The sequence below is a fragment of the Saccopteryx bilineata genome, chromosome X (assembly GCF_036850765.1).
Source record: "Saccopteryx bilineata isolate mSacBil1 chromosome X, mSacBil1_pri_phased_curated, whole genome shotgun sequence".
NCBI lineage: Eukaryota > Metazoa > Chordata > Mammalia > Chiroptera > Emballonuridae > Saccopteryx > Saccopteryx bilineata.
The window spans coordinates 98,944,558-98,957,319 of NC_089502.1; the positions used below are offsets into that span (position 1 = coordinate 98,944,558).

A 12,762-nucleotide genomic window follows, 5' to 3' on the forward strand; every position below is an offset into this window, starting at 1 on the left:
TATCCTTATCAACACTTGGCATAGTTGGTCTTTTTAATTTTAGCCATTTGAATAGGCGTATAGTGTTATCCCATTGTGGTCTTAATATGCATTTCCTTAATGACTAATGATGTTGAGCATCTTTCATGTGTTTATTTGCCATCTACATATTTTCTTTGATGAAATGTGTATTTAAATATTATTCCCATATTTTAAATTAGCTGCACTCCCTGTGAATTGCTGCTTCCATTCCCAGCTCATATCACCATACATCATAACTCTTACTCTAGCTATCTTACTCCCTCTACCAGAGGAGGGAAAAGATCACGATCATTTAAATTTTAATCAAAGACTTTTCCATGCTTCACTCTGGTCTATTCAAAACTACCTTATAAGACACAGAGTTAAAATTTTTTGTAGATGGGTCATATTTAAGACTGAACAAGAATATTTTCAAGCTGAGTATGCTGTCACTCCTTAAGATATCAAATCCAATTCTTTTCCTGAAGTCAAGTTAACAAAACTATCCAAACTTTTAGGTATGACTTAAACCTGGCATCTAGCAAGGGATACAAAGAGTTAACATATACATAGACTGCAGATACTGTTTTGGTGAGGATCATTATTTCCACATGGTATCAAAACAACAGAATTTCTTTTATATATATATATTATTGGTCAGATATTCTTATTGGAGACAGCTTTAGTTTTTGGTTTTTTAAGATTTTTTTTGAGAGAGAGAGAGACGGAAAGGGAGAGAGAGGGTAAAAAGCATCAACTCATAGTTGTGCCACTTTAGTTGTACAATGATTGTTTCTTGCATGTGCCTTGACTGGGGCCAGCCAATGTCTCTTTGCTTAAGGAAACAACCTTGGGCTCAAGCCAGCGGCCATGGGGTCATGTCTATGATCCCATGCTCAAGCCGGCAACCACACACTCAAGCTGGTGAACCCACACTCAAGCCGGCAACATCTGGCCTTCAAACCTGAGGTTTCAGCATCCTACTGAATGGGAGAACATATTCACAAATAATATATACGATAAAGGGTTGATATCCAAACATTTCATTTCCTTTTTTTTTTTTTTTTTTTTTTTTTTTAGTGAGAGTGAAAGAGAGAGGGACAGTCAGGAGGGACAGAGAGACAGAAAGGGAGAGAGAAGAGAAGCATCAGTTTCAACTCACAATTGCAGCACTTCAGTTGTTCATTAATTGCTTCTCATACTGCCTTGACAAGGGACCTCAAGCTGGGTCCATAACACCTTGCTCAAGTCAGCAACCTTGGACTTCAAGCCAGCAACCTTTGGGCTCAAGCTAGGGATCATGGGATCACATTGATGGTTCCACACTCAAGCTGGAGATCCCACACTCAAGTTGGTGAGTTTGTGCTCAAGCTGGCCACCTTGTGGTTTTGAGCTTAGGACCTCAGTGTCCCAGGTCAATGTTCAGTCCACTCTGCCACCACCAGTCAGGCTACCCTGTGTCTCTTGATTGAAGCATTTAATCTGTTTGCATTTAAAGTAATTTACCATATATATACATTTATTGCCATTTTATTATTCATATTATTTTTCTCTTCTTTCTTTTTCTTCTCAAAGAAGACCCTTTAACATTTCTTGTATTATTGATTTCGTAGTGAAGAACTCTTTATGGGAGCTCCTTTGTAGGTAACTAACTTCTTTTCTCTTTCTGTGTTTATGATTCTCTCTCTGTCTTTAACCTTTGGCATTTTAATTATGATGCATCTTGGCATGGGCCTTTTTGGATTCATCTTATTTGAGACTTTCTGTACTTCTTGGATTTGTGCATGTATTTCCTTCACCAGGTTTATTCTTTTGCATATGAATATTTAGTTTTCCCAGCACAAGTGGTAAAAACAAAACAAAACTGTTTTGCTCCATTTAATGGTTTTGACAGCCTTCTCAAAAATGATTTGACCATAGACATAAACATTTGTTTCTGGGTTTTATTTATTCATTGGTAATGTCCCCACTTTCATTTATTATTTTAATAATTTTCCTTCCATTTTTTCTTAGTTCGTCTAGCTAATGGCTTGTCAGCTTTGTTAAAATACTAGCTTAGACACCACAAATAGTACTTATAAACTTTCATGGCCATGGAGAGGTAATGCTTTCTTTAAAGTTCACAGATTGCTTGTGAGTTAGCTTGGGTTTTTCACCTCCTGTCTCAATACCAAAACTGGGTTTCATATAAGTTCTGAAGATTTATTTGGGGACACTGTCATTAGATGCCAGGTTTTAATCAGGAAAATAGCTTCCTATCAGAAAGATCTTAACATTTTTAAACTTTGTTTTCCTTGTCAATGATTAGTTAAATGGAACTCTGGTGCAAGTTACAGTATATATTCGCTTTTATCCTTAAGAAATAATACAGGCAGGATCCCTGGCATATTCCTTAGAACACCAGTGGCTACTAGATACCCCATGTGCTGTGTGGTAACTGGGCACTGACGATCAGCAGTGACCAAGACCAACACTGTCCCTGCCCTTATTTCTACTAAGACAGATACAAAACAGATGTGATATTTCAGGCAATGTCCCCATTTCCTATCTAATTTCAAGGTTACAGTGAAAGGAACATCCTTGCTATTATAATTATGTCCATAAGTTCATTCAGAAGAGATGCTGGCCATCCAGATAGGAAGGAAACAAAGCTGAGTCTTGACGGATGAGTGGGAATTAAAAGAATAAGGTGACTTTAATCTTTTATAATGAGAATATTCTATTCTATTTTAGCTTGTTTTAATATATTTTTCTTTATTTTACACCATTTAATTGTGTGTAAGATTGATATTTTTACATATTCATGGTGCATCCAGTCATTATGGAACAACCTTTTCAATTTCAATGAATACTTTCTGTCTTAAAATTTTTAGTCTGATATTTAGTCTGATCTTGCTTATTTTGATTAGCATGTGCCTGGCAAATTTTCTTCCATTACTTTATTTTAAATGTTTCTGTATTTTTATGATTTGCTAGGTTTGACATAAATAGCATATGACTAGATTTGTTCATTTTTACCCAAAATGATCATCTTTGACTTTAACTGCAGAGTTTACTCCATAACACTTTTTATTACTGATTAAGTAATAAAATATAAACTTCAATTATTAACTTATTCCTACCTTCTTACATTTTGCTTTCTATATTTTTTCTACTTTAATTTTTCTATACTTTTTCTACTTTGACTTTTTTTTCTGTATTTTTCTGAAGCTGGAAACGGGGAGAGACAGTCAGACAGACTCCTGCATGCGCCGGACCGGGATCCACCCGGCACGCCCACCAGGGGGCGATGCTCTGCCCCTCCGGGGCGTCGCTCTGTTGCAACCAGAGCCACTCTAGCGCCTGAGGCAGAGGCTGAGGAGCCATCCCCAGCGCCCGGGCCATCTTTGCTCCAATGGAGCCTCGTACTTTGACTTTTAATAATGGATTTATGTGTTTTTTGCTTGTTTTTTCTCATTGCCTACCTCATGATTAAAACAACAGTAAAATAGTAATAATATGAAATTATTCAAAATGAAAATAATAAGAGGATCGATATTTCTGCCATATACAATGATCAATGATCAGTCACTCCAATATGTAAAACAGTAGATGCTGGCATCAAAACAGACAAATGTATCATGTAGGTCCGTCAATGGTGTTCTGTGGAATGGCAGATGCTTGGCTGCTATGGTTTCCCGGCTACCACACTATTTGAACTTTGACCGGGAATCCCAGCTTTCCACGGGGTCTTGAGCATGCGCAAAACCAACATATTCAAGAAAGGGCGGGGCTAAGGTGGGTACTGAAGCGGAAGGTAGTCATTCGGCATCGCCTACTGCGAAGCTCTCCACAATTTAGCGCTCGCTGAGGTATTTTGTAAGGGTTTGACCAGGAAATGTGGGTTTTGTGTTCAGAGGGATGGGCGAGGGAGATTTTGTGGTTGATAATTGGGATCTTTGAAGTTAGGATGCATATTTGTTCTAATTTGAGTTAAATGCTTAGATCAGTAATTTCCGTCTTCCTTTTTTCCTAATATTTTCATCTTAAAGTTCCATCTAAGACCAGTGTTTGGTCTGCATTGCTTTTCTTTTTGTTAAGTTCTAAGTGTTTGGGTTTTTTTGTTGTTGTTGTTGTTTTTGCTTTTTTGTTGTTTTTTTCTGAAGCTGGAAACTGGGAGGCAGTCAGACAGACTCCCGCATGCACCCAACCAGGATCCACCCGGCACGCCCAACAGGGGGCGATGCTCTGCCCATCCGGGCGCCGCTATGTTGTGACCAGAGCCACTCTAGCATCTGAGGCAGAGGCCAAGGAGCCATCCCCAGCGCCCGGGCCATTCTTGCTCCAATGGAGCCTTGCTGCGGGAGGGGAAGAGAGAGACAGAGAGGAAGGAGGTGGGGGGGTGAAGAAGCAAATGGGCGCTTCTCCTGTGTGCCCTGGCCGGGAATTGAACCCGGGACTTCTGCACGCCAGGCCGACGCTCTCCCACTGAGCCAACCGGCCAAGGCCTAAGTGTTTTTTCTTATTTCAGTTATTTATCTCTTTATCAAAAACTATTTTGAAATGCCTTTTCAATTAAGCCTTTTATTAATTTATTTTTATTTATTTAGAAATTAACTTTAACATGGTGACATTGATCAATAAAAGTACATAGGTTTCCGGTAAACATCTCTATAGGATTTGAACTGTTTATGTTGTGTGCCCATCACTCAAAGTCAAATCACTTTCCATCAATGCATACTGTTCCTCATTGCCTCATCCCCTGCCCCCTATCTACCTCCCCATGTGCTCCTCCCCCTGGTAACCACTTCACTTTTATCTATGTCCATAGTCTCAGTTTTATATCATACTTATGTGTGAAATCATATAGTTACTAGTTTTTTCTGACCTACTTATTTCACTCAGTGTAATGTTTTCAAGGTCCATTCATGTTGTCGTAAACAGCAGGAAGTCATTTTTTTATGGTTCAGTAGCAACTGTTTATTAATTTCTAATGGTAACATCTGTGACCTGTGTGATACTAATTCACTGGAATGTATTTAGACTTCCTTTAAGGCTACCAGAGTCAATGTTTGTTAATATTGTATCTCTAACTTGAAAGTAGTACATGTTTGCCAAATAATAATTACCTTGTTGAAAATATGTATATTCTTCTGATGTGTGTGCTTGCTCTATTAATCACTGAAAGTAGTGATTTGTTTGCCTGTGTGTGCATATACATACAAACTTTAAAAATGTCTATATTGGCCCTGACCAGGGCACAGAGGATGGCTCCATGGCCTCCACTCAGGCGCTAGAATGACAGAGCCTCTGGGTAGAAGGATGGGTATAATGAAGACAGAGGGTCAACAATGAGGAGAGAGGAGGCAGGGGAGTGTCCAGAGATCATTTAAGAAACAAGTTGCTGCCCTGGCCGGTTGGCTCAGCGGTGGAGCGTCGGCCTGGCGTGCGGGGGACCCGGGTTCGATTCCTGGCCAGGGCAAGTAGGAGAGGCGGCCATTTGCTTCTCCACCCCCCCCCACCCCCCCCCCCCCGTCCTCTCTGTCTCTTCCCCTCCTGCAGCCAAGGCTCCATTGGAGCAGAGATGGCCCGGGCGCTGGGGATGGTTCCTTGGCCTCTGCCCCAGGCGCTACAGTGGCTCTGGTCATGGCAGAGCGACGCCCCGGAGGGGCAGAGCATCGCCCCCTGGTGGGCAGAGCGTCCGCCTCTGGTGGGCGTGCCGGGTGGATCCCGGTTGGGCGCATGCGGGAGTCTGTCTGACTGTCTCTCCCCATTTCCAGCTTTGGAAAAATACAAAAAAAAAAAAAAAAGAAAGAAAGAAACAAGTTGGGGGCCCAGGCCAGTTGGCTCAGTGGTAGAGCATTGGCCTGGCGTGCAGGAGTCCCGGGTTCGATTCCTGGCCAGGGTACACAGGAGAAGCGCCCATTAGCTTCTTCACCCCTCCCCCTCTCCTTCCTCTCTGTCTCTCTCTTCCCCTCCTGCAGCCAAGGTTCCATTGGAGTGGAGTTTGCCCGGGCGCTGAGAATGGCTTTGTGGCTTCTGACTCAGGCGCTAGAATGGCTCTGATTGTGGCAGAGCATCACCCCCTGGTGGGCATGCCGGGTGGATCCCGGTGGGGCGCATGCGGGAGTCTGTCTGACTGCCTCCCCGTTTCCAACCTCGGAAAAATACAAAAAAAAAAAAAAAAAAAAAAAAGAAACAAGTAGGGGATCTGTCAGCATTTTCCTGGCCTACAGCCCTGGATGTCCAACAGGGAGCTAGCAAGCATTCAGAGGCTTAAAATATGCTTAAAAATTGGGGCTTCAGCTTTTTTGATGCTTTTGGAATCCAGTCACCATGTGAAAAAGCACAGGCTAGCCTGCCAGCTGGTAGAGACTCATGGTTCCACCACCTAACTCCACCACCTGACCCACCAAACTCCAAACATGTGAGTGAGACCATCTAAAACCAAACAGCTACTAGTTGACTACAACCATATGGAACAACCCAGGCAAAACCAGCAGAACTGCCCAGCTGAACCTATTCCAATTGTCAACTTACATAATCTTGAATTAATAAATGACTTATTTTATCCATTGATTTGAATGACAGCTTGTTACATAACAAAGTAGTTTTTTGTTGTTGTTGTTGTTTTTGAGGAGTTCCCGTTCCTGGATCTTGTACTGAAGAAGTAGGTGGTGTATATGAAGAAAATGGAGACACAGAAGAAAAAAGTGGAAGGGAAGGTACTAGAAATGTTGGAGTGGTGAACAGTGAGGCATATGTTGGGTGTGGAATGCAAGGCCCAGGGGTACAGGATCAAGGGACTCCCCTGCCCCTACTCTGAGCATGGTTGTCCCACAGAAGGAGAAGAAACAGAAACACATGGAAAAGCGGAAACATCCAGATCAGATGGATGCCAAGGACTCAGCCGTGCTACGGCAGTGCCTGGGGTCTGGCTGTGTGAATCCCACCCGGCCAGGCTCCAAGTACTGCTCAGATGACTGTGGCATGAATCTGGCAGCTCAGTGAGTTCACCTGGAGGGTAATCAACAGGGGCTTGGGTAAAGCATGATCTTTGCTGTCTGTAAGTCTATCCTCTTCCTACCCATTTATCCACCATTCATCCACTCGCTCACCTTTACAACCACCCACCCACTGAACCATCCATCTGCATTCCATCCACCAAGCTACTCATTCATTTTTAAAGTTGTTTACCCTCCTAGCCATCTACCCATCTACCTATCCGTCCACCATTTAATCACTCATTTACCAGCATTCACTTATATGTCATTTATTATCCTATATATTTACCATCCGGTAATTCACCCATTTCTTCTTTAACTGCCCCTACCTACCCATTCCATTTCTTACCATTTCCCATTCCAGACGCATCTATGAGATCCTGCCCCAGCGCATCCAGCAATGGCAAAGCAGCCCCTGCATTGCTGAGGAGCATGGCAAGAAAATACTCGAAAACATTCTCCGTGAGCAGCAGGTCACCCACGCTCGCCTGAAGGACATGGAGTGTCAGTTCCATGAACTTGAGGCTATCATTCTGCGTGGAAAGCAGCAGGCTGTGTGCAAGGATGAGGAGGTGAGTTGGAAGTACCTGGTGTCTTGCCTTGCCCATTTCCATTCTTCACTTCTTCACTGGTTCCTCCACTGTCTTGTGTAGAGAACCAAAGAAATGGACAACGTCCACCAAAAGATCTTCTGTGTCTCCTGCGGAAAATCTATCAGTATGGGTGTTGCCCTGTGCCACATGGAACACTGCTTCACCAAGGTTGTGGCATTGGCTAGAGGCTGACAGGGCAAGGGTGTTTTTGGCTGGGTGGGGTTCATGGGGAGGGGGACATGTTTGCTTACTGGGTGTTTATTTGTAGTAGGGATTACAACACACATCCATGGTTCTATCATTGTGTTTTTGTTCCATCCCCAGTATGAAAGCAAAGATTGGGGCATCAGGGAGTGGGGAGGGGGGCCATTGGCTGGGCGGACAGGGGACAAATGTATTGTTTGGGACTTTGTCATCAGAGGGCATGCCGTGTTCATCCACATTTCCTTCTATTTGTAATCTTTCTTCCCAGTTTGAGTGCAAAGCGTCCTTTGGGTCCTTGGACCCCACTTGCATTGAGGGGTGAGTGTGGGTGCTTATCAAAGTCAAAGACATAATACGGACATGGTCAGGAACAGGGTGGGCAAGATCAGGGGCTGGGCTCACAGACAGAGGTGGGCAGGTTAAGGGCAAGGTATGGGCGACGTTGGGGAAAAAATATGGACAGAGTTCAGGATGGGGCCTCCCTCCTCCTGATTTTTATATCTGTTTCAATCTCACCTCAGAACCACAAGACTCTTCTGCGATGTTTATGACCCACAGAGTAAGAGGTATTGTAAGCGGCTCCAGGTGCTGTGTCCTGAGCACTCAAAAGACCCCAAGGTGAGACTCTCTTTCTCACCCTCCATTCCTTCCCTCCTCCTTGCCTGACCACCCTACTCCTCTCTCTTGCTTGGTTGCCTCCTGTTTCCCTCTTCCTCCTGCCTGACTGCATTTATACATCCTGACCAACACTTTTCTCCCCTCTTCCCTTCCTGACTACCCTACAGTCTCCTCTCCTCACTTCTCGATCACCTTCGATACTTATTTTTCTCTGCCTGACTGCTGTTTATTTGTATCCTCCTTGCTTGACCACCACTTTTCTCTCTCTGCCTGACCACTCTCTATTCTTCTGCTCCTCACTGCATAACCATCCTTCATCCTCTTTTCCTTGTTCAACCATCCTCCATTCCTTTCCTACCCCTTTTCCAACCACCCACTTTTCTCTCTTCCTCTGCACGGCTGCCCTCATTTCCTCTCTCCCTCACTTTCTGACTTATCTCCATTCTTATTTTCCCTGCCTCACTGCTCCCAATCATCTTTTCCCTGCCTGTCATCTCTTAAATAACTTCTTCCTCTCTGTTTAAACAGCCTTCATCTACCCACTTTTTCTGCCTTGTCCCTACCTCCTCCATGCCTTGCCAACCCTCATTCATCTACTTTTCCTTGTCAGATCTTCCCTCCACCCTTTCTCTCTTTCCTATTTGATTTCTCTGTTCTTTTGTTCTTCCTATCTGATTACCCAATTCCTCCATCCCTACTTGTTAATGTCTTCCTTTATCCTCCATTCTTGATCATCCCTGTTTGCCCTTCTTCTCTACCTAATCACTGAATTTTCTCTTCCTCCTTGGTGGGTCACTCCTTCTTCTCCACAGGTATCAGAGGATGAGGTGTGTGGTTGCCCGCTAGTGCACAATATCTTTGAACTCACTGGTAATTTCTGTCGCCTCCCAAAACGCCTGTGCAGCCACCACTACTGCTGGGAAAAGCTGAGGCGTGCCGAGGTGGACCTAGAGCGTGTGCGAGCGGTAGGCTACAATGCTGAGTGCAGCTGAGGGGCAGGATAGAATCCTAGAATCCCCCACTTATACTGATCTTCCACAGTTGTACAAGCTGGAAAAGCTGACTGAGCAGGAGCAGAAGGTGCGCACAGCTATGAAGAACCGGGCAGGTCTGCTGGCCCTGATGCTTCACCAGACAATCCAGCACGACCCACTTACCACTGACCTGCGTTCCAAAGTAGACAAATGAGCCCTGTTCAACTGAGGTCCTATACCCAATATCCTGTGCAAGGGAGACACTCCATAAATTCCTCACACACCTGTTTCTTTAACAACTTCTTTTTCAAGGCATCGCAGGGTGTCTCTGTGTTTCTCTGTTTCATCATTTGGTCCCCTGTTTTTGTCTACCCATTTTTGGAAAAGGTCCTCAAAATTTTCTCCTGTTTCTATTCATTTTCCCATTCCTGAACCTGGGACGGGCTAGGGGAATCTGCCCTGCTGTCATTTCCCACTGCCCAGAGTTTTTAAAATAAACTTTGGAAGACCTGGGGCATTTAATATGCCCTGATGGCCCCTAAACCTATTTGGCCACAAACTCAATTCTGAAACTCCAACGGTAGTGGGTAACAGTGCAACTGTATTTAGGAACAGGCTGCAGTGCCCATGCAGGGGTAGCTATGAAGTGATGCCCACTCAGTGTTCAGTGGGTCCTCTTTTGTCAGAGGAGCTGGCACTTTACAAAAGGGATCTGGCAGTCCTGACCCTTGTTCCCTGCAGTCCCCATTCTGGGCCATCAGATATATAGTTGGTGCCTGAATAGTGCACAACCAATTCACCAACTTCTGAGTAATTGCTAATATTCCTTAGGTCAGAGATGTTGGGAAAATGTTGGGGTGGGGGATAGAAGAGTGTGGGATAGTTCTCTCTGATGCTTCCACTTTGAGAGACTGAAGAGAATTCAAGGTGTCATGGTCATTATGACTGGATCATCCCATGATGTCCCAGCCCTTTCTGTCAGTTTTGGCCCTGCCAGTCCAGTTTCAGTCAGTCATCTCCCCTCATCCTTGCTCATCACATCCTGTCTTCCTTGCCCCAACACCCTGCTCTGGTTCCATTTTCTAGCCTGCCCTGTCCATTGAGGCCCCATCTAGTCATGTCAGTTCCAGGCCTACAGGGTTGTCAGAAGGGGACTAGAACTTCTGCCACATCTGTCTTTGCCAGCCCCAGCCAGGCTTCCTGTGCCAGTGGAGGTGTGCCTGGTAACACTGCCTGTAAACACTGGTCCCTTATTAATTTTTTCATTAATTTTTACAATTATATTTCCCCAGGGACTCACATATTTCACCTAAGTATTTAAGTATGTTGCTTTAGATTTATACTTCACATTTCACAATATTTATATTTATTTTATATATTTATATTTAGCTTATATTACTAGCACTTTGGTGTAATATTTCCTTTTTATTATGAATATTGTATTTTTTATTTCTTTTCAATTGGATCAGATTTTTTAGGGACTGATCTATATACTTTTTTGAGAGGACCAACTTTTATTTTATTTATACTCTCTAAGTTTATATTTATTTATTTATTTATTTATTTATTGAAGCTTTATTTTTTTTGAATGACCATTTCTTAAGTTATTTTGTGTTTCATATTCATGTGTTTGTGTTGTTTGTTGTTCTTTTTCTAATTTCTTTAGTATTTTCATTATATTTATCAGGGTAACGTTGGTTAATAATATATAAATTTTAGATGTATGACATTATAATACAACACCTGTATATTCTATTCTGTGCTCACAACCCAAAGCCTACTCCCCTTCCACCACCATGCATTTGACCTTCTTTACCTTCTTCATCCTTCCCAAGCCCTTCCCCTCTCTTAACACCACTCTGCTTTCCGTATCTGTGAGTTTGTTCAGTTGTTGCATTTTGTATTATATCCCACCTATCAATGAAATCTAAATCCCTAATTCAATTAATCTTGATTTCCTAGTTTGTTTTTTTAATAGTCATGGATTTGAGGCTATACACTTTCTCTAAACTCTGCAATAAAAGGTGCAACTTCAGAACTGATTTATTATTTTGATCCTAGCTATTGAGAGAAATCTCTTAGTTTTTTACTGATTAAGGTAATTTGTCTTTTCTCCTTTTTGTTCCTAATGTGGTTTTCCCATGATTAGAGAATGTAGCCATTGAATATGAATTTGTAAACATTATTCAAGTTTTCCTTTGTGAGCTGGATACTTAAATGAATATTCTACCACATTCATAGATATAGAAGAAGAAACTATATTCGCTATTAGGTACAGGTTTCTCCTTACAACTTTCCAATCTAGTTTGATAATTGTTTCTTTACTCTGATACTTTTCTCTTTTTGTCTACTTCAGGTGTTATATTATCAAAAGATATAAATAAATGTTATAATATTTCTAAACAAATTTCTTGTGGTTCTGTGGGGTATTTAGGGGGGAAGAGAAGGAAATCTTAAAGTCTATATCGTGGGCCATTTTACACAATGCCACTAAAGGATTTTCCTTGTTTGGCTTGTTTAGTGCTGTTGACCTTGAATTTTACTTTGATAAGTACATCACAAGTGTTGCTTTTATTTTGCTACCATTAACCTGGAGAATCTTTACCTAAACCATTGTGTTTTTCTCTTTAAGATATACTTCTTGTTACTGTATATAAATATACTTTTGCCCTGATCCCACATTTGTGTCTTGAGATTCAGTCCATTTAAATTTATGTAATTATGATAACCTTATCTTTTTATTATATATGCTTATCATTCTTACTATTTCCTAAATACAACTTTTATCCTTCTTTTTTTTCTTTTTTAAATTTATTTATTTATTTTATTTAATCATTTTTAGAGAGGAGAGGGAGAGACAGAGAGAGAGAGAGAGAGAGAGAGAGGAGAGACAGAGAGAGAGAAGGGGGGAGGAGCTGGAAGCATCAACTCCCATATGTGCCTTGACCAGGCAAGCCCAGGGTTTCGAACCTGCGACCTCAGCATTTCCAGGTCGACACTTTATCCACTGCGCCACCACAGGTCAGGCAACTTTTATCCTTCTTAATAGCTTAATGAAGTTTCTGTTTATTTTTGTCCCTCCCCCTTACTCATTAGGTTGGAAATTTTTATTATCTAATTACACATAATTTTTATTTCTTTTAAAATAATTTTTATTCCTTTTAAAAATTAAAAAAAAAATTTCAATTACATTTTACATTCGATATTATTTTGTATTAGTTTCAGGTGTACAGGATAGTGGTCAATCACATGCTTTACAAAGTGCTCCCCCTGATATTGCCAGTGCCCACCTGACACCACACACAGTTATTACAATATTACTGAGTGTATTTCCTACGCTGTGCTTTACATCCCCATGACAGTTTGGTAACTACCAGTCTGTACTTATCA

At 42.1% G+C, this 12,762-nt stretch overlaps 1 protein-coding gene across 1 annotated transcript in view; it reads left to right on the forward strand.

Annotated features, from left to right (window-relative positions):
• LOC136317747 (CXXC-type zinc finger protein 1-like) overlaps positions 1-9,586 on the forward strand; it is a 102,451-nt gene extending 92,865 nt beyond the window's left edge. Inside the window, 9 exon segments of the mRNA XM_066250501.1 lie at positions 6,286-6,406; positions 6,618-6,721; positions 6,807-6,986; positions 7,348-7,555; positions 7,637-7,744; positions 8,049-8,098; positions 8,302-8,398; positions 9,211-9,363; positions 9,440-9,586. Of these exon segments, the coding sequence (XP_066106598.1) occupies positions 6,286-6,406; positions 6,618-6,721; positions 6,807-6,986; positions 7,348-7,555; positions 7,637-7,744; positions 8,049-8,098; positions 8,302-8,398; positions 9,211-9,363; positions 9,440-9,586 (1,168 nt within the window).
• The last annotated feature ends 3,176 nt before the right edge of the window (positions 9,587-12,762 follow it).